At 39.6% G+C, this 23,784-nt stretch overlaps 3 protein-coding genes across 6 annotated transcripts in view; 1 reads left to right on the top strand and 2 right to left on the bottom strand.

The window, feature by feature from the left end:
• Nucleotides 1-5,722, bottom strand: part of LOC105468408 (putative uncharacterized protein CXorf42) — a 108,553-nt gene extending 102,831 nt beyond the window's left edge. The window contains 2 exon segments of the mRNA XM_024788683.2: nt 5,180-5,320; nt 5,322-5,722. Coding sequence (XP_024644451.2) covers nt 5,180-5,320; nt 5,322-5,533 — 353 coding nt within the window. The 5' untranslated portion in view covers nt 5,534-5,722.
• A 5,373-nt stretch (nt 5,723-11,095) lies between these two features.
• On the top strand, nt 11,096-18,755 carry LOC105468412 (zinc finger and BTB domain containing 33). 2 transcript variants are annotated; one of them, XM_011718548.3, is made up of 3 exons: nt 11,096-11,352; nt 13,044-13,145; nt 13,781-18,755. In XM_011718548.3, exon 3 carries the CDS (start codon nt 13,783-13,785, stop codon nt 15,799-15,801), a length of 2,019 nt encoding a protein of 672 aa, XP_011716850.1. In that variant the 5' UTR covers nt 11,096-11,352; nt 13,044-13,145; nt 13,781-13,782; the 3' UTR covers nt 15,802-18,755. The 2 variants fall into 2 exon arrangements, with proteins under 2 accessions (XP_011716850.1, XP_011716849.1); XM_011718547.2 differs by lacking the exon at nt 13,044-13,145.
• Nucleotides 18,756-19,003: 248 nt separating this feature from the next.
• Nucleotides 19,004-23,784, bottom strand: part of LOC105468411 (transmembrane protein 255A) — a 51,987-nt gene continuing 47,206 nt past the window's right edge. For all 3 annotated transcript variants that reach the window (XM_011718544.3, XM_011718543.3, XM_011718545.3), the window contains one exon: nt 19,004-21,382. In XM_011718544.3, the coding sequence (XP_011716846.1) occupies nt 21,224-21,382 (159 nt within the window). In that variant the 3' untranslated portion in view covers nt 19,004-21,223. The remainder of the gene's footprint in view (nt 21,383-23,784) is intronic.

Raw genomic sequence — 23,784 nt, 5'->3', positions numbered from 1 at the left:
TAGCCAGGAGAGGGCATAAAAAAGGTGGCTTTTTGTGATGCACTACCCCAGATGGGGTGCCTTCCATAAATTGGCAGCCAGTCTAAAGGGAGTGCCTTTTTGGAAACTGTACAGCAGTGCCCACTGGGCATGAGATTTACACCAAAAAGCCCTTCCACTGGGCTGATGCAGCCCTGTAAGGCTTACTTTGGTACAGCCCAATCCCCTGACGTGGTCTGGTGCCACGTGCTTTGTACAACTATGCACAACCAATCTGGAGTCAAATTGCTTAGGTTTGAATCCCAACTGTGTGACCTTGGGGATAGTACTTATAACCTGCTCTGTCACCATTTCCTCATCTATAAGAAGTACCCTACAGTTATTTATGGATTAGATGGCAATAAATGAATATAAAGCACTTATGGGGATGCCTAGCACAAGGTTAGCAAGTGTTCAAAAACTCTTCAGTATTATTATTACTGTTTTCAGGAACCTTCTTCTAAAATAAGTTTTAAGAAATAAAACTAGTTTTGAAGCAAGGCTTGCAGGACGCTGTTGGCTTTCTTACCACTAGAGTCTGTTTCAGAATCAGAGTCACTGTCGCTATCTTCAGAATACTTCTTGTGTTTTCTTTTCGATAAATTTTTTTTTCTTCCTTTCTTGGACCTTTCACTTGAATGACTAGACTACTTTTTTTCTATAAAAAATACAAATAAAAAAGTAACTTCTAAAAAAGTATTTCTGATTATCAATCTTACTACATTTGAAATACTGAAAAGGAATAGATGATAGGCAATCTGAATAAAAGTAAAGTCTAATGTTCAACTATTTATAAACATTTTTTAACTTCTCAAGAAAGGTCTGTATCTTAAAAATACCTCTTGATGTAGAAACTGAAGTAGTACATTTCTTTGGCTCTTCATTCTCTACTTGCATATGTTCAGCAGAGCTGAATTTAAAGAAAATGGTTATAAGAATTAGAAAAGTGATGAAATATGGACCATAGAGTATAAAAACATAGACTTAAAACTTTTCAGCAACAATGACAATTGTCCAAGAACCATTAAAAACAAGCATTGGATTGCTTTCATAAGAATACAGTTCATGTCTGTAATCCCAGCACTTTGGGAAGCCAAGGTGGGAGGATCACTTGAGTCCCAGAGTTCAAGACCAGCCTACGCAAAATAGCAAGACCCTATCTATACAAAACATTTAAAACATTAGCCAGGTATGGTGGTGCTTGCCTGTAGTCCCAGTTACTCAGGAGGCTGAGGTGGGAGGATCACTTGAGCCTGGGATGTCAAGGCTGCAGTGAGCCATGATCATGCCATTGCACTCCAGCCTGGGTGACAGAGCAAGACTGCCAAAAAAAAAAAAAAAAAGAAAAAAAAGAAAAAACCACAGTTCAAGGGTCTGCCACCTTCATAATAATAAAATAACTTACATTTGCACAATGCTTTGTAGATTGCAAGCACTATTCAAACTAAAAGCAGCATGGAGGATTTATATTTTCAGAAGAAACCACAGGGCAAAAATCGAGAAATCAGAATCAGAAGGAAAGATGAAAGAAACTGTATATAAGAAGTCTGAGGAAGATATCATAATTTTATTCTAAGCATGTGAAAAAGAAGTGGTAGAGCAGCAACTGTTCTGTCTCCTCAGAGCAAGAAGACCCTAAGAAGCTACAATCTAAAGAGATTTGGGGGACACATGTTCTCAGGACCTGAGGCTACGTCATGGTAAAAAATTGTGTGTGTGTGCGTGTGTGTGTGTATATATATAAACAAATATATAATATATAATATATATTATATTTATATAACATATAAATATATAATATTATATATTATTATATATTATATTTATATATATTTGTTTTATTGCAGATAATTCTGAAAATAAGTATTATTAAAGTTTTACAGTAGGCTTGACATGGTGGCTCATACTTATAATCTCAGCATTTTGGGAGGCCAAAGCACAAGAACAGCTTGAGCCCAGGAATTCAAGACCAGTCTGGGCAACATAGTGAGACACTTCTATACAAAAAATTTAAAAATTAGCGAGGTGTGGTGGTGTGCACCTGTAGTCCCAGTTACTCGAGAGGCTGGGGCAGGAGGATCACTTGAGCCGGGAAGGTCAAGGCTGCAGTGAGCCATGATCATGCCACTGCACTCTAGCCTGGGTGACAGAGTGAGACCCCACATCAGAAAGAAAGAAAGAGAGAAAGAAAGCAAATAAATCAATAAATAAAGTTCTATAATACTTTAGAAAGGGACCTTCTATATTATATAATCTTTCCCTTTGAAGATCACATCTGCAATAATTTAGGTATTGCCTAGAAAACTATTTTTAGTGTTCCTTCTGACACTAATTCTATGAGTTCCAGTCCTTTAAGCATTTCCCAAGGGTATCTATAAGAATACACTTCAGATAATAATGCTTTATCACCTTGTCACAAATTACAGGTTTACCTGTGAAGCACATTGCCTCAACTCAACCTAAACACAGAAATAGATGAGAGGGAAGAAGAAACTTATGAGCAACACCAAAGAGAAAAGAAATAAGCAAAAAAAAAAAAAAAAAAAAAAAAAAAAGGATTAATATTTCACATAGTATTGGATACAGAAAAATTAACTAAACCAAACTACACTGGCATCTTCATTTTTTAAAAATTGCTGTGTAATACTATTATCTGGAATGCAATCTGCTCCTGGGTTGAGGGAAAAAATCAAAATATAAATGTATTATCTGTTTTAACACTGAACTCTTCTATTAATAGGAAATTAGCACTCCATGAATAAAATTTAAAGAAAACAATTAGCATGCTAAAATCCATGAGCAAAATGTTTTAATTCTTAGGTATGTTAGACTCCCTTTAGTTCCTTCTAAAAAAAAAGTACCTTACCTATCTATTCTTTGGAGGACATTAATTTTTTTTGTATTATAACGTTTGTCATTTATTGTTTTAATTTTTGCTGTTACTCATAAACTAAAAAAAGAAAACTAAGAGAGGTTCAATTTCCCCAAAGTTTAGCTGCTTTCATCTATAAAAATCCTTATAAAAGAAATATATTTGATTTCATTGCTTGAATAAATTGTTTTTACTTCTTTATTCAGGGAAAAGCTATTATAAGTATACAGAGTTAGACTCAGAGGGTTTCCCATTTCAAGAGCAGGCAATCTAAAAGTAAACATACGTCTAACGGTTCTTGGAATATGAGTATAGGGACCAAGGATGCCTGTCAGACTATAAAGACACACAGTCTTTGTGGTGTGAGGCACAAAATTAAGGCCCAATATTGTGGACTACCTTGGCAATTGGGGAAACCAGGAGGGCTCCCAATAGCCTAACCGCGAATTCCCCTCTCCATTCTGCGCCTGCAAATAAGGTCCCCTAGCCAAATGACCCCGCTTCTCAAAGAGACCAGACGCAGTTCCATCTTATCTCTGGTAGCAGATTTTAGTACACTGTCAGCCTGTGGAATTATTCAAACAAGCCAATTATATCCTTCCAAGGGGAAGCAGGTATTACCTCAATTTCTTGATACTACAAAGTCTACCTCCCACAGCCCCTGATTATTCACTGTCTTACCAACAGCAACCTCGGTGTGGCCCTTCGTGGCACACTGTGTTCTCTCCCATTCCAGCTGTGAATATATGTGATTAATAAACCGCTGTTGATCTCATCTGTCCTGTGTTCAGCTACTCCATAACACAAAGGGTGGGAATCCTTCCCTCATCAACCTGGTGAAGAGCAGATGATTGTAACAGTCCCTGCTGCTACCTGGTTTTATCTGTGCCTTAAGATAAATTATTTATCTTCTATGTGCACAAATGCAAATTTTACCCAAGTTGTTCTTACATCTTTTGGTTAGGATTCTAAAATAAGAAGTTTTTTTGATTGACACAAACTGGGAGGACCTTTCTATCCCAAAGGCAGGAGGGTTCCTCAGAGGAAAAGTGCAGTAGTTTCACTCACCTCTCCCACATGGGCAAAAAATGTGTATCTCCAACCTAACTCAGGACTGTTTTTACTGCTTCTGCTCCCAGGCATGAAACCCTAATAGCCAACACCTGTGAAATGTTTATTATGTTCAAGGCACTAAATCATTACAATAACCCTAAAAACGTCAGTACTATTTGTATCCCCCTTTTACAGCTGAAAAAAAAAAATGAAGCTTGGAGAGGTTACCAAGGTCACACAGGTATTAAGTGGCAAAGTAAGGCTTACAAACTCAGAAAGTCTCAATCCAGAAGCAGTCCTTCTCATCACTATGCTTTATTATATCCCACTAGTGGAAGAAAAAGACTAATCAAGACATCTCCCAACTGCTGGAATTTCAATCTATCCCTCAATACCTGCAACGTTTTAAAATTTCTCATTTTTTAACTGTAGTGCATGTAAGGCACTCAGTATAGTACCTGAAACACTCAATAAACATTTGATATGAGTACTTACACAGCAATAATTATAACTATTTTCCTTCTCAAACCATCTACTTCACACTCCAATATTCACTCTCATTAGAGGAAAACTCATCTCACTCTCCTCTCATTCTTCAGGGTCAAGATTGAGACCACTTAAGACATTCCTCAAGGTAAATCTGCAGTTTAGCACATCACTTTGCCTACATTCATCCAATTATCTCGTCTCAGAGGAAGGTATTCTCCTTTCCAATTTAAACCCTTAAGCTCAACCCTTTCCAACTCCCTACAAGGAATTTCCACTTAGTCTGTTAGGATCTCAAACCGATAATTCACTCAACACACAACACATTCAGTAGGTTGAGCCCCTACTAAGTGCCAGGCATTGCAAATTCTGTAATGAATAAAATAGGGGTCCTGGTTTTCCACGAGCTCAGTCTAGTGGAGAATAAAAATATGTTCACGAATGATAACACAAAACAAATGCTATACGTAGGTCTGTGACCCTTAGCCGTGTCTGCCCCGAGATGAGAGGCGAAAGAGGGTGGAGGGAGACCGGGACACCCTACAAAGAGGCCCAAGGATGAGTAAGAATGTAAAAGAGAAGGGCGAAAAAGGAGCTGCCGTGGATAGATTGCGGAAAAGGATGAAAATGGGCGCAGTGAAAGTAGAAGGAGCGAAATGCAAATGGTCAGAAGCGGGCTGAAAGATGAAGCGGACTCGCTGAAGGCAAGCGGGCCTCTTAGAGCGAAGGTGCGGCCATGATATCACTCACCTCTGCCACGGGCTCACCTCCCTGTCCTCGTCCCGCAGGAGCGTGAGTAGTGGCCGCAATAGGCGCACGAGGAGGCAGAAGCGAAAGTCATGCCCCACGGCGCAGAGAGCCGCTCTTGAGAATGGGACCACAAGTGGGAGCAGCAGGTTTTGGGAGCCTTGACTGAGCCCATTCCATTCCCCAGTCAGAGAGCAAGCGTTCCAGCGAGAGCTGCTCCCCAGCGGAGAATGGGAGGCTTTGTTGGCCTTGGGGCTCTTGGACGAACTGCAACACATCCTCCCCGGAGCCCGAGGCCTCCCTCTTGGCACTACAGAACAGGACACTGGAGCTACTGCAGCTTCGAAAACGGCACATTCTCAGGAGCCTCAGCAGTATCTGTTATCTTTGCTCCAAAAACCAAGCCCGCGCAACCGCTGGGAGCAAAGGAAACCATGGGAACTATTGCGAGTACGTTGGCAAAACATTTCCCCAGGTCTGTGTGGCCAAGGTGAAGAGGTGTGTGTCTTGGTGTAAATAAACCTCCACTGCAACCGATTTCGCTCATTCTTTGGTTCCGCGTTGAGGCTCGCCAGGGTCTAAATCCGCATGGAGACCACGTCTTCCTTAGGCTCCTACTTGAAAAAACTGAAGGGCAGGACGACAGGCCACTGGAGACATTTCACAGAATGGTCATATCAACAACATAGTCAATTCTGTTCGTGTATAGGTGCTTTCCGTGAGTGTGCGTATTACATGCTCTATAACATTGGGCGCACTCTGTGTCGTGTGTATAAATTATGTACATTTGGTTATGTGTGTATATATGTACATATATAATAAATAGGACTGGCTCAAACAGATTCACATATTTTTTCAGTCTATTTGAATTAAAAGAAAAATCTGAGATGGGAAGAAAAGGGACAAAGTATTCAAAGTATTTCGTACACAACTTAAAGTGTGTTTATTTCAGTGTTGTCAGATTTATTAATAGCAAAAAGAAATATACAGTAGGCCCACTTATCTTTGAATTTCAAATAAAGAATAATGTTTTAGTATAAGTATGTTCCATACAATAATACAATAGAAAGTGACTACTTTCTATTAAAGATGAGGTGATAGCCAATGTTGTACTTCTTCCTTCCTCTCCCACTACTTCTAAAATTTGTTTCTTATATTCTTTTTTGTTTGCTTGTTTTGTTTTGTTTTGAGACGGAGTCTCACTATGTCACCCAGTCTGGAATGCAATGGTGCGATCTCAGCTCACTGCAACCTCCACCTCCTGGGTTCAAGTGATTCTCCTGCCTCAGCCTCCCAAGTCGCTGGGATTACAGGTGCCCGCCACCAAACTCGGCTAATTTGTGTATTTTTAGTAGAGATGGGGTTTCATCACGTTGGCCCAGCTGGTCTCGAACTCCTGACCTCAGGTGATCCTCCCACCTCAGCCTCCCAAAGTGCTGGGATTACATGCATGAGCCACTGCCCCCAGCCTTGTTCCTTATATTCTAAGGCTTTTTGCTTGCTGTTTGAGAAAGGGAAGTGGGAGCAGCTCCTGATATCCACAAACTGACCTCGCACTTACAATTAGGCATATTCTTCTCTTGTTGAACATAAACTCACAAAACGCCAACCCAAGACAAGATCACTGGGAGCCTGACCAAGTGAGACAAAACAAGACCACTTCATAAGCTTGTGCAAGCGCGGACAAAAACAAGTTCACTGTGACACCCAGAAAACACCAAACACCCCCTCTTGGCCAAGATAGGTCACTGCTACTTAGCCAGTTAATGTACATCTTTATCCTCCCTCTAGTCTGCCCTCCCTATAAATAAGATTTATTGAAATGTGCAATCATACAATTGCCCCTGCTTTCTGATGGATCTGAGATGGAACTCCTGCTTCCTAGACCTTCCCCCAAATTGTCCAAATTCTATAATAGGTTCGTTCTAACAACTTCTTACTAAAACACATCATAGTTACCTATAGTGTGTGTTGTCCCTCCCTGGACTAAGAGTAATAAATCCAATTTGTCAACTATGGGTATGTTTCTGGTAGTCTGTGGTTGAAGGGCATTGACACATTCCACTGCCTAAAATGTTCTTCCCCAGATATTTATATGGCCCTTTACCTTAGTTCATTCCATTCTTTGCCCATACATCATCTTTTCAGAGAAGCTGTCCCTGACCACACAATTTACAATAACACCCTCATCATCCTCTATCCCTTTACTCTATTTTTCTTCATAGCACTTACTACTTTCTGATATTGTATTATATATTTAGATTATATATACACAAATGTTGATTGTATGTCTCTTCCATTATAATGTAAGTTCCATGAAGACCAATATTTCAACTTGACAATAATTATATCCACAGTGCCTACAACATTGCCTGGCACAAAGTAAGCACCAAATGATATATATTTAATATGTATTGAAAAAATGAATGAAGTTTACAGTGTTGGGGTTTATAAGTTTCATTGTCACATAGTCATAATCAATCTGTTGTTTGGGCTTAGTCTTCCACTTAAATAAATTGGCTTACTGCAAAATCTCCATTCTTAATTCTTTATTTGGACTCATTTCTTATTTGATTTGACTTCATATATTGCCAAGTAATTTTTCACAAATGACTCATGGGTAGTATATTCCCTCAATTTTGTTCAAGTTTGGAATAAGCCGTCTGTTGCTTTTTTTGGTAGATTGTATTATTGTTAGCAATTATCAACTCCTCCTTTTCCAGTAGGAGAGTTATATATCCCTATCCAATTGACTTTGGAAAGTTTTAAGAAAAAAGGGCAATAGGCAGTATTAGACAGGTCACTTAAAGAGAGAGTTGTTGGGATGAAACAGAAAAGGGGATAGTGGTGAAAAAGCAACATATATTTGGCACTTATTGGGTTCCAGACACTCATTCATTCAGCATTAAGCAACCATCTCCATCTACAATTTGTTGGGCCAAGGGATGCTTCACAAATAAGTTAATACTTGAGATGGGTTTTTATGGAAGACCAGGCACTTACCAGGAATTAACCAGACAACATGTTAAGCGAGATGCGGCTATGAAGGAAATGACTATTCCAAGCTCAGGGCTCCAGGCTCAGACTTGAAGGCAGTAAATTGCATGGCATATTCTGGAAACTGTGAGCAGTTTGACACTATGCGTAGTTAATTCATTTAATCCTCAAAGTGACTCTGTGGGAAGGTATTATTATCCCTATTTTACAGATGAAGAATCAGGCTCAAGATCAAAGAGCTAGTAAGTGGCAGTATCAGAATTCCAATCCACTCACATCTTCTCCTTAAGATTTTGTTTCTTCCACTCTACCTTACTAGGGTTTCTGCAGATCCCATGGAGTGACCTTACCAAATCTGTATCCATAAGCATAACATATAGGAAGGGCTCTAAGACTGAATGAGTGTCACTTTATCTTTTGTCATCAATTAATATATATTAAGCACCCACAAGATTGTTGGCATTTTAACACAGGACAGGACAGTTACTACCCTCATGGAATTCATAATCAAATTCAAAAGGCAAGCAAACACTGACAATATGGCTATAAAACCTAACTCATTCCATTTTCAGCCAATGAAACCTTTCTAGAATGTGAAACAATTGATACCTCCAAATCCATTTGATATAGGTTGTTCTCTGACCTCAGGTGATCCTCCCACCTAAGCCTCCCAAAATGAGTTGTTGTTGTTTGAAGTAGGGTTCAAACTACTGAGTTGTTTGAAGTAGGGTTAAGCCCTCCAGATTAAAAACAAAAGTAAAAGTAAAATAACTAGTTGAGAAACAGAAAATTAATTAAACTTTCCGGTGATCCTGTCCCAAAGATGATTATTAAGGCCACTCAGGCTTCTTGGTCTGTTCTGCTTTCCTACAAATAAAATTCCTTTCCTGATCATTGGATCCCCTTTCATTATAGGTAGCTTTTAAACTTGTTTAGTTTTAGCTTGGTTAGGGGGTGAGAGATACAGCAAGAAGGGAAGAGAAGGTTTGCTGTGCTTTGAATGAACAGGTTTCATCATATGTCAGTTGGTCTTCCAAACTTTTAAAACACTTTCAGGAAAGTGACAAAGGCAAGGTAATTCTATTGCCAGCCTCAGTGATGTAAATGCTGGTGCAAAATAAATTGTATTGTGCCTTCCAATTTACTGACAGGTGACCAACAAACATGACATCTAGAGTGGCATCTATTGCCACTGTAATCTGTATTTCAAAGATACGTCTTATTTTAGTTTACATCAATGAAGCCCCTGAAAGATAAATAGATCCTAAACTTTCAAGAAATACCTGGTTCTAATTACTAAGATTTTTTTTTTTACTACTAAGTTTTGGGGAGGATAACTCAGAAAAAATGGTTATTAAGTACTCAGTTGCCAGGAAAAATACTAATCTGCCTTAGTTTACTTTACAACAGCATACTTCTATTTGCCGTGAAATATCTTTATAGTAAATAATGAAACTTTCATAATGTTAAGTCCTAATAAAAAATCAATAATGCAATAATTCCCACATAGTTTGCTTTCCCACAATAAAAAATCTTGGAGAAGAGCTTAAGGAATTGCATATTTCCATGTGAAATACAGCTATATTATACCACTTTGATGTTTTATTATACCATGTGGCTTTACTTTATTGAGGAGGATGAAGAATAGATTAGGGATGGGTAGATGATGACATCCATGTCTGATTTCCTGTCAGAGAAAATTAGATATAGTTAGATCTGTTTTCAGTCTAATATCCTGATGGACATTTTCAGCAAAATTTTTTTTTAGGAAAGAAGCACAGGAATTCTACTGCAAGGTATTAATAGGTACAAATTTAAGATTTTTGGAAATGAATGCAGTATTATCCTATAAATATCTTTTTAAAAAGATAAGGAAGGTAGTGAATGGCCTTAATTATGGCAGAAAAAAGTTACTATTTGGTTCCTTGGTTGAAGATATGATCAATAACCAGCCTAAAAGGGAAATATTTTGCTCTCCAAACACCCATCCTGTTGTTTCATTCATTATGGTACTCAGTTGGAAGGGTATTAGCAGAGGATTTTAAAAAATTATGTAACTCACAATGTATTTTTTCAGTCATTAATCACTGAACACTTACTATGTGTCAGACACTAAAGCCCTCTGAAGATGAAATGCTATGGAAATAGTAATAATAAAAAATTAAAATAGTAATAATAAAAAATTAAAAATGCAAGTGTTAATATTATTAATCTTTCAAGATACAGGTCAAATGACAGCACTCGATTTGCTATTCTCTTCCCTGCTTCTACACCTTGTACAAATATTTTTGTACATGTTTGTGTACCTACCTACTGAGCTCCCTAAAGAGGTAGAGACCTTTGGGTTATTCATTTTTGTATTCTCGAGAGCCTAACATAGGGTTTTTGCTACAGATCAAGCAAGGGGTTAGTAAATGCTAGTTGAAATGAGGGAATTAACACAGTACTGCATCATTTAGTATTCAATTAAGAAGACAGTTGTCCAAACACTAAATTTCTTTCTTAAAAGTAGTTAATGTAATGTAGTTGCTGTCTTGTTATCCCAGAACTTGAATTACCATAAGAAGTTGTTAATTCATATTTGATTGTATGTATTCTATTTCAAGATGGTTTATCATGTAGCAAACAGTCTAATAGAGCAGATTCAAATTTGCAAAAGAAATGAAACCTGTATAGTCTCTAAAAGTTTGTAGGCCCTAGAAGTTCACATTGAATTTCGATGAAAACGACTCGCGTCCCTTCCATCCAATTGCTTGCGACTGCCTTACAGATCTTTCCCTTTCCTTTTTTCCCACCCTTTCGCCCTCCGGAAATAGCCGAACACACAAGAGCTTCCCAGTCTTCCTCCGCCCCCTTGCGGAAAGAGCCGAAGGCAGAGCACGGCGCCGAGGTGGAGCCGCCTCAAGCTCGGGCCCTTCCGGACCACCCCGGCCTGCGCTCGGAAGAGGAGGGCGCCTTTGACTTGAGCGCTTCGCCCCCGCGCTGTGCCCTCTGTCGGCGGCGTGGGGCAGCTGTAGCAGCGTTGGCGGCAGGAGGCGGCGGCCGCGTCGACGTCGACCCAGACTGGAGCGACGTTTAAAGAAGGGGCAGAATCGCCGGGGAGTGCGGCTTCTTCTTGTTGGGGGACTCCCAGCCTTCCGCGCGTCCCGAGGTGGAGAAGCGGCGGCGCCGCGAAGCAGGTGAGGACCCGGCCCCAATCCGGGAGGGGGCGAAGGAGCGCGCTTGCCTTCTCCGTCCCTGGGCCGCGCCTGCGTTTGCATTCGCCTCACTTGAACCAGGAAGCGGCAGAGTCGGAGGCTCTGCTCCTCCGGCTCTTTCTTTGTGTGGGCCGGGGAGTGAAGGAGGGGACGAGCAGCGAGGGCGGCGGCGCGGTCCCCTTCGCCGTTAGGGGCCGAGGGGCTGCCGGTGCCCTGGGTAGGCCCCGGGGCGTGGGGAGCCCATCACAGAGACCCACTTGGCTTTTCCCTCGCCCCTCTCCCTGCTTTTTTGTGCCTCTTTTACTCCCCCAGCCCCTACTTTGATTTAGAGCTTTTCTGCCGGGCCCATCCTCCCTTTCCGTCCCCTTCCCGGGGCACAACAATGCCGCCTGCTTCGCTTCATCCCCCCCCAACACCCCACCCTGCCTTTCACCACCTTCTACTTTCCCTGGTACCCCATATTCCTCCCGCCTTCACTCTGCTGTTTGTACCTGCATCTGTATTTGCAAGAAGCTTGCTTTGCACGTGAATTGGGGTTAAAAACCTCGGTTGCAGCTGGCAGGGTCCATATGGGGAAGAGGGAGGTGGAGGAAGGGAGATGAGGTTCAGCTGCCGCAGGGAGCCGCGTGTCGGTTTGTTTCACTCCCTCGCGGATGGCTTTTATCTCTTTTCCACCGTCACCAGCTCCTCCAAACCGGCCCTTGGTCAAGGGTTTCACAGTGATGTGGAATGGCTTTTCCACAGTCGAATAGCAGATCTTCGGGGTGGGTTCAGACCGACTTGTGCTGTCCCTGGGCCCACCCTGACGGGGAGGAGGGGGACACATAAACGAAACGAAACCGAGTCCCAGTGTCACCTGGACACGTACATTTGACGCATTCCCATATTGGAAGAACCCGTGTGTAACTGACAAAAATTGCGTGCCGTTTTCAGAAAACCTGTCTTTCCACTTAAAATCGACTTCTGTGGAAATGCCCGTATTTCGGAAGCCCTGGTTTTTGGCAAACTGTCCAAAGGTCACCCTTTCTGATGATGAATACCTTTATGGTAACCTGAAATTCCTTGGTACTGTTAACATGCAACACCTTCTAATAATGTTTTAAATCTTTGATTTTTAGACTTTTTGCCTGCTGTTTGTTCTTAAGGTATCATTTTGAAAAATTTAGAAGGTATTTGAGACAGAATTGCCCTCCACGTGTATGTAACTTAAGCATTGTGACATCTATACCTTTTTGGTAACTTCAAAGGGAGAGAATATTAATAAAAATATTTCTTCACTAAAATTACTTGTCAACTAATTGTTAATATATAATATCCATGTATTAAAATATATCCATATATAATATGTATGGATATTATATGTATATTTAATATATGGATTTTTTTAAACTTTGGCCTCTTTGTTACTGGAAATATCTTCTGCAAAGTGCAAAAAATGATGTTTTGCTAGTGCTACACAACAATGCATTCTGAACATCATCCCCTTTTTCTAGCGTAATCTATTCCAGTAAGTTAATGTTTTCATTTTCACTAACTCATTTGGTGTGAAAAAGTTCTCATACCAATGCACATAATTCTTTACCAACAAAAATGAAATGTTTCGTGTTTTCTTGGAAGTGGGCATTTAGAAATGGTAAACTTTCCTTTTCCTTTGTCATATTTTTTCATGATAGTGTCTGTTGACTTCACTTGGCACTGTTTAACATTCCACCTCTGGAAATTGTAAAGATGGAGAGATGAGGGGAAGGGACAAGGGGATGAAGAAAGAGGAAAGGGTAAGAAAGATGTTTAATAGTTTATCAAGATGAGGCACCCCAATTTAAATAACAGAAAAATAATGGGACGTTGGGAGGTAATAATTGTCAGTGTTTATAAATGTCATTGGCTCCAGGGTGTAGATTCTGCATATATTCTTAAAGATTAGTTAAGAGTGTGAATTTCAGACACAGTATTGCACGCACTGAGCTTTTCTGACATTTAAATCATTTACAGAGACGTAACTTCTGTGTGTTCATGATGATTTTCCTTAATTTTGACAGTTAAAAATCAACTCTTACCTCTTCTTGGAGAGAAAACCCAAAATTGGGACTAAGAAAATTAATTCTAATCTTTAAAAATCACTTAGTGGAGATGCATGTATCTAATATTCAAAAGAAGGTGACTATGGAGATTACTGTTCAAGTCTCTATAACAGTGTAAAGCTTACTCAACTCAGGAGCAAGCCATGAGATTTGACACTTGTTCCAAAAGCCTACCTGTATGAACAATTTCTGTAAAAGCCAAAAAATTATGCCAAACTTTGGTTAAAACTTGAATAAACTAATGATGCTGCAGCTTAAATTCTAAATGATAAATACTTTTGTTTTTTCTCTCTAATCCTTTCTCATCCCCTCCTCTCTTTCTCTTAAAGGCATGGAGAGTAGAAAACTGATTTCTGCTACAGACATTCAGTACTCTGGCAGTCTGCTGAACTCCTTGAATGAGCAACGTGGCCATGGACTCTTCTGTGATGTTACCGTTATTGTGGAAGACCGAAAATTCCGGGCCCACAAGAATATTCTTTCAGCTTCTAGTACCTACTTCCATCAGCTCTTCTCTGTTGCTGGGCAAGTTGTTGAACTGAGCTTTATAAGAGCAGAGATCTTTGCAGAAATTCTCAATTATATCTATAGTTCTAAAATTGTTCGTGTTAGATCAGATTTGCTTGATGAATTAATTAAATCAGGGCAGTTATTAGGAGTGAAATTTATAGCAGAGCTTGGTGTCCCATTGTCACAGGTTAAAAGCATCTCAGGTACAGCTCAGGATGGTAATACTGAACCTTTACCTCCTGATTCTGGTGACAAGAACCTTGTAATACAGAAGTCAAAAGATGAAGCCCAAGATAACGGGGCTACTATAATGCCTATTATAACAGAGTCTTTTTCATTATCTGCCGAAGATTATGAAATGAAAAAGATCATTGTTACCGATTCTGATGATGATGATGATGATGTCATTTTTTGCTCCGAGATTCTGCCCACAAAGGAGACTTTGCCAAGTAATAACACAGTGGCACAGGTCCAGTCTAACCCAGGCCCTGTTGCTATTTCAGATGTTGCACCTAGTGCTAGCAATAACTCTCCCCCTTTAACAAATATCACACCTACTCAGAAACTTCCTACTCCTGTGAATCAGGCAACTCTGAGCCAAACACAAGGAAGTGAAAAATTGTTGGTATCTTCAGCTCCAACACATCTGACTCCTAATATTATTTTGTTAAATCAGACACCACTTTCTACACCACCAAATGTCAGTTCTTCACTTCCAAATCATATACCTTCTTCAATCAATTTACTTGTGCAGAATCAGCAGACACCAAACAGTGCTATTTTAACAGGAAACAAGGCCAATGAAGAGGAAGAGGAGGAAATTATAGATGATGATGATGACACTATTAGCTCCAGTCCTGACTCGGCCGTCAGTAATACATCTTTGGTCCCACAGGCTGATACCTCCCAAAATACCAGTTTTGATGGATCATTAATACAGAAGATGCAGATTCCTACACTTCTTCAAGAACCACTTTCCAATTCCTTAAAAATTTCAGATATAATTACTAGAAATACCAATGATCCAGGCTTAGGATCACAACATCTAATGGAGGGTCAGAAGATCATTACTTTAGATACAGCTACTGAAATTGAAGGCTTATCGACTGGTTGCAAGGTTTATGCAAATATCGGTGAAGATACTTATGATATAGTGATCCCTGTCAAAGATGACCCTGATGAAGGGGAGGCCAGACTTGAGAATGAAATACCAAAAACGTCTGGCAGCGAGATGGCAAACAAACGTATGAAAGTAAAACATGATGATCACTATGAGTTAATAGTAGATGGAAGGGTCTATTATATCTGTATTGTATGCAAAAGGTCATATGTCTGTCTGACAAGCTTGCGGAGACATTTTAACATTCATTCTTGGGAGAAGAAGTATCCGTGCCGTTACTGTGAGAAGGTATTTCCTCTTGCAGAATATCGCACAAAGCATGAAATTCATCACACAGGGGAGCGAAGGTATCAGTGTTTGGCCTGTGGCAAATCTTTCATCAACTATCAGTTTATGTCTTCACATATAAAGTCAGTTCATAGTCAAGATCCTTCTGGGGACTCAAAGCTTTATCGTTTACATCCATGCAGGTCTTTACAAATTAGACAATATGCATATCTTTCCGATAGATCAAGCACTATGCCTGCAATGAAGGGTGATGGTATTGGGTATAAGGTTGACACTGGAAAAGAACCTCCAGTAGGGACCACTACATCTACTCAGAACAAGCCAATGACCTGGGAAGATATTTTTATTCAGCAGGAAAATGATTCAATTTTTAAACAAAATGTAACAGATGGCAGTACTGAGTTTGAATTTATAATACCAGAATCTTACTAAACTCCTTTGAAATACTAGAAAGTTGTGTTTTGGATGATGGGGCAGGGGTTTCAGAAGATCTGTAAAACAAGGTGCAAATAAGTTAATTTGATCTGCCACATTATCTGAAAGAAGTGTAGTGGGATTTTTGTTCATAATTTTTAGAAGCAAATTTTTCTGAAAGTTTTGACTAGAGGTGAGACCCCCTCCCCAAGTATCTGTTTATATAGTTAGTTTTCAGCTCATTTAAAAGGCAAAAATTAAAAGCTTGGAGAGATAGTTTTCTGAATAGAATTTGAAGCAGTCTGAATGTTCTTTGAAAATAACTGGAGTTATTAGCATACCCTAGTACGTCTTACAACTTTCCCCTTCCATGTTAGCACTTTACTGCTGAATTCTCAATTTTCTTAACATTGAGACAATAAATGTGTGTTTTGTCTTGTATATGGCATAAAGAGTAAAGTTTTAGAGTTGTTCTGGAAAATGTCAGAATAAGTCTCTGCTTGGGTTGTGTCATCTGCTAGTCCAAGCGGACAGCAACCTCCTGCTACCCTCTCTCCATGAAAATAGCCATGCAGACAAGTCTCTCATCTGAAGAACAAATTAGATTTAGCTAATCAGAATTAATCCTTGCTTTCATTGCCATAGTCTGTAAAAGACTTTGGTGGCTAGACCACTTTATACCTTTGCAATGTGGTCTCTGGGGGCAAAAAACTAACGAAAAAAAAAATCTCTGTAATGGCGGATAGGAGGACATGAAAAGTTCTGTTGCATGTATTTTTAATTCTCTGGCTACCACGTTGTAGAGAATGGAATGAAGATTTCCTTTTTGCTTCTTATGGTTAAAAATATTCCCATGAAAATTTTCAAATTTTGAATCTGAAAGCCACCAAATGAATCTTTATGTATAAATCCTTGTAAATGATAGATTCCATGGGTGAGACTTTACATATTTTGGGTGGGAGGCTACTGGCATATATTTTTAAATGTTCATATTATGTAGAATCTCCAATAGGAAGTCTTTATTTGAAATAGTTGAATCAGTGATCTAGTATTTTCCTTTCAGCAAGATTTGTTAGGTTTTTACCCCTTCTAAAATAAGTTTTATTCCATCCGCAAATTGCTGCAATATTATAGCAATCAGAAACTACATGAGGAATGTTATATAGGCTTGTCAGTTCCCATTTTTCTTGACAACAATAAATACCACTTTTCTTCTTTTTAAAATGACACATATTTAAACACTTAGAAAATAAAGTTAACACTTACTGAAGTGCTAGTACTAAACTGTGCTAGTACTAAAAGGAAGCAGGTTGGAACATACATATAGCCTAGCATTTATAACAGAATTGTTGAACGTCTGTAAATGATTTTTTGTTTTTTTGCAAAGGAAAAAATTGATACTGGAAAAGATTGTTGTGCATAGTTATTAGTCATTTGTAACCTTGCTTAAGTATTTCTTAGTCCAACATAGATATTTTCTTTCTCCTTACCATGTATTTTAAAAAATAGCCTATTTCTTGACTTTGAACTTAAAGCTTTAATCATAATTTCTCATGTATACATCGTTCTTCTGATGGTAAGCTGGATTTGAAGGTAGTGGTTTCAGTGTTTCTTAAGTTGGTAGCTGAGGGTATCAGGCATCAGTACATGCAATAATACAAGAAAAAAAATCCTTTGCTTGCCAAGGGGTAGAGTGATGTGCATTTATCTGTTTTCTGTTCTGTAAGTCTAGACCTTCAAACCATTTGTAAACTAACCCCTGGGAAATTTGAAATTACCTTATAACTTAAGACTTTGTGATCTCTGGAATCACCATATCTGTTTCTTTTTTGTGTAGATATTGATAACATCACTCTTTGACTATAGTGTGCAGTCTGAAATGTTCTCAGTGAAAATTTGTTTGAGTTTCATTAATGCTATTTCACCAGTTAGACATAATTACTTCTACCAATGTGAATGATACGGGTGCCGGCAGAGCTTCCAGATCTTTCAGACTCAACTGCTAGGTCAATTAGTTTGTCATAATAAAACTTGGCAGTTTCTACAAGCCTATTATGACAAACCAGGAACTAATTCTATAATGGAAAACTATGTGTTCTGAATAATAGGGATGTAATTATTTGCTGCTGCTGTGCTCTGTAAATTCTGAATATGACATTTAAACTGTGCCTACTAAAGGTATCTTCTGGAGTTTTTTGGGAGGAGAGAAACTGGAAAATTAAATTGTATTTTTGCCAGAAGACTCTTACTTGCATGCGTCTCAGGGTCTTCAGTTTTTCTATAAGTTTCCATATCCAAAGTTCGCAGTTCATGTGAAATACTTCTTTGGGGCAAAAGTCCTTCATTCCTGGTATTTATTGGATTGGAAATCTGTAGCAAGATGCTGTTTAAAATTATCATGTGGTTTTTCTATCTTATACTTAGCTCTCTGGCTCTTGAACTTCCTTTTCGTCTTTGAAGTTAGCTTCAGATTTGCTCCTATGCTAAATTACCTGTAAATATTCTGGATAGGAACTACTTGAAATAGTAATTTGTTAAGAGATACGACAAAATGAAAATGCTTAAACTACAGAAGTTTTAAAATGCCATAACAATCTTGCAAGACTAACTTTAAAATATACTTTAAATGATTATTATGATTTTGGTGGTAACGATCCCCCACACACAACTACTATGAAGAAATAATGCCACATTTTCCCCCATTGTACCAAAAAGATAAAAAATGGTAAACATTGCTCAAGGTATTTTGTATTGTCAAGGCATGCATATTCTAAAGAATTAAATGCTAACTTAACAGCACTGGCTTTCTGGCTGGTCAACCATATGAAACCTTGTTCATTCCTCCCAGTACTGTAATGTTCACACTTGTACAATCTTCCCTGTCATGACTTTAAGTTCTACTTTTCATTAACCATGGCCTGATATTAGTTCTTAGAGCTTCTTGTGGCAAAAATAAAATGATTTAATTCTGATGTTTGAGTGCGTGTTTTACAAGATTGTCTTTCAGAAATTATATGGGTTTTTACATTTTTCAATTTTTGCAGCAGGAGACTGGAGCTGTATTTCTGATGACAGCATGGCAGAATTTCCCATTAGGTTTTATATGTTGGTTAATCATGTCCCCTTTTATCTTGAACCCTAATAGTCAAAAGTGAGTCAGCTGCTGTCAGTTGCTTTAGAGCATTTGCTGTACTTTTATAGCTACCTTGACACAAGTGGATAAGGAGGAGGATAGTTTTATTCATTTGAAACATCACAAAAGCAGTCTGAGTTTTCAACATGGCAGTGATACAGATTTTAAGCAACATCCAGTTTATACAGGTTCTGGATTAATATTTTAATGTTTCATGCCCAGTTCAATACTTTAAAGCAGAATTAGGAATAAAGCAGTAAATATTACAAAATGCAGTCAAGATACATATTGGAAATACAAATCCCTTCATTACAGCAAATGTTTTGCAAAAGAGTAAAGCAGCAAATAATTTTTCCAAGGTAACATGCACTTTATATAATTCAATGTAATAAAAGCTGCTCAAATTAAGTGTTACAAAATCTATACTGTTTCAGGTTATTTTGTAAAGTAAGAAAAATACATAGAAATGAGCCATAGAATCTTAACACTTTAAGAAATGTGATAAATGTAGGATATACTGTGTAATGGTGCCTTTAAAAAATTAAATATAGACATTCACTAAAGCAAATGGTCAAGTGTAAATGGCAAAAAACTTCATTGAGTATTACAAGTTGGTATTTGTTTAGTAAGTCAATTGGATATTAGTCTCTTTGAAATCCAGTAGAATTTTAATATGCTCAGAACTAAAAAATCATAGTAATTTTGTATAACACAAAAGGATTATAGTTTTTCAGATTCAAAATCTGGATAAGACAACATTCATGATGCTGAAAGTTAAACTGGATATCTTGCAAACATTTACTGTTAATAATGAGAGAGTGCACTTCTTGTGCCTTGATTCTTGATGGCTGGGTGTCTACAAGGTACATGGGAGCACCAGCATTTGTCTGCTACCTCTAATCCATTAAGTTGGGAGGTAGCAATATTGGCTGGAAATTTTTCTAGTGTGTGTTCTGTGTTTGGAGAACTGTCTAATTAGGTACCGTCCTGTAGCCCCTGTATTTTTTACGTTATAAAGTTTAGGATTATCAATCTTCCTTTAAATCAATTCTCAGGTTAACATAAGATCACAATGAAGGTGTTCATTCTGAAGTGAAGGCATGGGTGCAAAAGTGTTTTAAACTTATCAGGTTGATGGTTTAAAGCTATGTGTAATTAAAAGAACTGTACAAATAATCTACCACGGTGTGCCAGATGGATTTTAAATCTACCATAACACTTAAGTATTTGTCAAGTTGGCTATGTTTGAGGTTTTGCAGACTTGAAGCGGCATTGTAACACTTTCATAATCTTGAATGCTGTCATGACTGGTCTCAACAGAAAAAAGGACCAGTAAGACCAGTGGTATTAAAATACAGTCTTTTGGGGTGGGGTGCAGGATACGTGCGGATTGCTGGGGTTAAGCACAATATTTGAAGATTAAATAGTCACAAAGATTAGTAACAATTCATATCACGACCCAAGAACCTAATTTATAACATTTTTAAACTCTTAATTACAACCATAAGATTTATATCTCCTGTAGCAAATGTATTTTGTAATAATGCAACATGTAGTAGAACCACTGTCTCCTAAGTGATCTACTTAAAGCATCTCACATGTTGCTGTGTATTTCAGTGTTTCCGGAACAATACATCCTGTTCCCCACTACTCAAGATGCAAGAATATTGCACTTTTCCCTTCAGGAGGTACCAATAACAAAAGCTGAGCTGAGTGATCACAACAGCCATTTTTACAATACAGAGAAGAAAGGAGTAAGAGATATGGGCAGCCTTTTTCAACATCCAGACACAAGCAAACAAAATCTTAGCCAGAACTCTCTGTATTGGAACTACTGTGTAGCCCCATCAGCTGGGAAATTGTCCTTAGGGACTGACTTTAGTGGTAGGGAAAGATAGGACCTATAAGCCGGGTGCTTCAACCTAGGTGCTGGGGTGGCAATCTGCCAAGGGCCTGAGGACAACACTTCTTTACATAAAGTGAAACAGACGGCAACCACACTTCTGCTGAATACAGAGGTGGAGCATAGGGTAATGCAGGTCCAAACACGACAAGCTTCTGGCTGGGCTGGCTCCCCAGCCTTGCTTAGAGAGTGTGAGCTGCCCTTCTTCTGTGCTGGGTTCAGCCTAGCCACCCCTGCTCTGCACTAATAATGAATAAGCTTCATCCCTATCTTTCCCTAGCCTGGCAGGCCATTGTAAAACTTTATGCATAAAAGTCACACTTTAAATTTTGAACCCTACACACTTCCACTGAAGCAGAAATACAAAAGCCACAATAATCTCAATAGCCAGCAGGCATTCCTCTTTAGGGACTGTAAGGTGGTGGCTTTTCAAAAGGTGGATAGTAGGGTGGAGAGTAACGGGGCGGTGCACTTGAGGACCACATGTAGCTGGGTGAGGGAGAGGCAGACTGGGGCTCATCAGAAAGTCCAGAGGGAGGGGAGGATGGAAAGACACTGGAATGCTGTGTGATAAAAAGAAAACATTAGTTTAGGCAGTGAGTTTGCAATTCCCTGAACAGTCATTACTATTTAAAAATGAATATGGGCCAGAGCCTTTTTTTCTATTTGGAAGAACAGAGAGCTAAACCTCACAGAGTTAATGAGCATGAAACAGGTGGTTCTCTTAGTCACTCAGACTACAGCCACCTGCAGAAATATCTTGGAATCCTCCTCTGCAACCTCTTACAGTCCACATCCAATCAATCACCAAATCCTGTTGCTTCTACTTCTGTGTTGTCTCTTAAATCCATCACTACCTTTTCTACATTTATAACTCAAGCCTCCAATACCTTTCCCTTAAGCTATGGCAACAACATCCCAACTAGTCTTCAAAAAGGTAATTTTTGGCCTTGAGAACATTTAATGAGGTTAAGCCATTGATCCCTGGGAAAGTCTTTGCTAAAAGAGTATATCACAGAGAGGTAGTACAGTAGTCAGGAGCCCCTCTCATAGACAGGAAACTAAGGTCAGAGAGGTTAAATAGCTTGTTTGGACCTGGAGTCTTCTGACTCCAAGTCCAACATTTTCTACTCCACCTTAACTGCTGCCCTCTCATCCCCAAGTGCACAGTAGGCTGGAGAGCAAAGAGTAACAAAGGCACGGAGGTGAGAATGAGGAACAATGTGTCAGGTTGCAGAGACACTGAGTATTCAGTTTTACTTTGTGTTGTCTTACTTTGGGAAAGGTTGTTAGTCTTTGGGAAAGGAATGGAAATGAAGTTTTTAAAATATGCAGTGAATTGGCAAGAGTCATTTTCCCCTTTCTCTCCCTGGCCTATGTATATCCTTGACCCTAGTGAGTTCCCTGCTGAAGGAGAGTTGGCCTGTTGTGTTTGTTGCTGTATCCTCCAGAGCTCAGAACAGTACTTGCCATGTAATAGGTGCTCGATAAATCTTGAATGAGTGAATACAATTTCAGGAGCATAGTAGATGAACTTGGCATGCTTTTAAAAAATAAAACCTAGGCTGGGCGCGGTGGCTCAGGCCTGTAATCCCGGCACTTTGGGAGGCCGAGGTGGGTGGATCATCTGAGGTCAGGAGTTCGAGACCAGCCTGGCCAACATGGCAAAACCCCATCTCTACTAAAAATACAAAAATTAGCTGGGTGTGGTGGTGGGTGCCTGCAATCCCAGCTACTCAGGAGGCTGAGGCACGAGAATCGCTTGAACCTGGGAGGCAGAGGTTCCAGTGAGCGGAGATCATGCCACTGCACTCCAGTTTGGGTGACAGAGTGAGACTCCATCTCGAAAACAACAAATAAATAAACAAACAAACCTATGTCCAGATTTCTAAGCCTTGCTTGAGGCACAGAAATATCTTCCTTACCACATAATGTTAAGACTGAGAAGAGATGATAGCTGCCATCATCCCCTGCCTCCCAAATCCCATCCATTATTTCACTCTGAGTGAAGAAATGGCAGGGTCATAGAACCTGGAGAGCCCTTAAAGGCAAAACAACCTGAGGCAGTGGACTCAAGACAATCTAGATTCTTTCCTAAAATCTCAATTTTTCTCCTCCCTCCAAGAAGACACCCTTTGTTAAAACATCAGTATAGTGATTTCCTGATTTTCCATCTTGTACCCTTCAAACTCTCCCTTCCTCCTCCTCTCCCTCCCTCCTGTTCTATTGCTTTCCTCAACTAAGAACTCTCTCTTCTTAACCAGAGAGGGGAACAAAAACCCACCAGGGCAAAGAATCTCTGTGCCTGGGCATGTGGCACTCACTGCCTCTCTAAATCCCACTACAGAGATGACATGAGAGGCAGCAGGCCAGTTTTAGGTGTTCCCAGCCACAGAAGGGAGAGGCAAGTTTCCTGAAGTGAAGCTAAAGGCAGTTCTGTCCTGAGAGGCATTAAAAGGCTTCTGTGGGCAGCAGCTGCTGTGGGTGGCAGTTGTACACTTTGATAATAAAAGGGGGTGGTACAACGGCCCTTGGGTTTTCACTTCTCAGTTTTGTGTTTGAGAAGTATGGGGAGGAGGGGGGCATGATTCTCACTTCCCTTTGAGGATGCTGGGAGTCTTAAGGATAAAATTGAAGGGTTCCTGGCAGAGCTAGGGAGCTAACTGGCTGCAGTCCACACACCGTTGGGGTTTAGTGAGGGAAAAGGCCCACAGTACCACTGCATAGTTTCCTAGCAACAGGCAGGCACCTTGGGAAAGATTTGGCTTTGTCGCAACTGGGGAGTTGGCCTGGTGTATTCTGGTTCCTGCCTGAGAGTGTGACTTTAATAATGCTGTGGACAGCTCAGGAGAACAGAGCTTTGAATCCTTGTGCACCACCAAGCATAAAGAGCATCTAAACAGCCTACTGCTGGGCCTAGTCAGCTCCAGCTTTCTGAGCTGCTTCTTAGAGGCTGGGGTGACCA

Source organism: Macaca nemestrina, chromosome X, assembly GCF_043159975.1.
Source record: "Macaca nemestrina isolate mMacNem1 chromosome X, mMacNem.hap1, whole genome shotgun sequence".
Lineage (NCBI taxonomy): Eukaryota > Metazoa > Chordata > Mammalia > Primates > Cercopithecidae > Macaca > Macaca nemestrina.
This window is presented reverse-complemented; position numbering and strand designations above follow the sequence as displayed.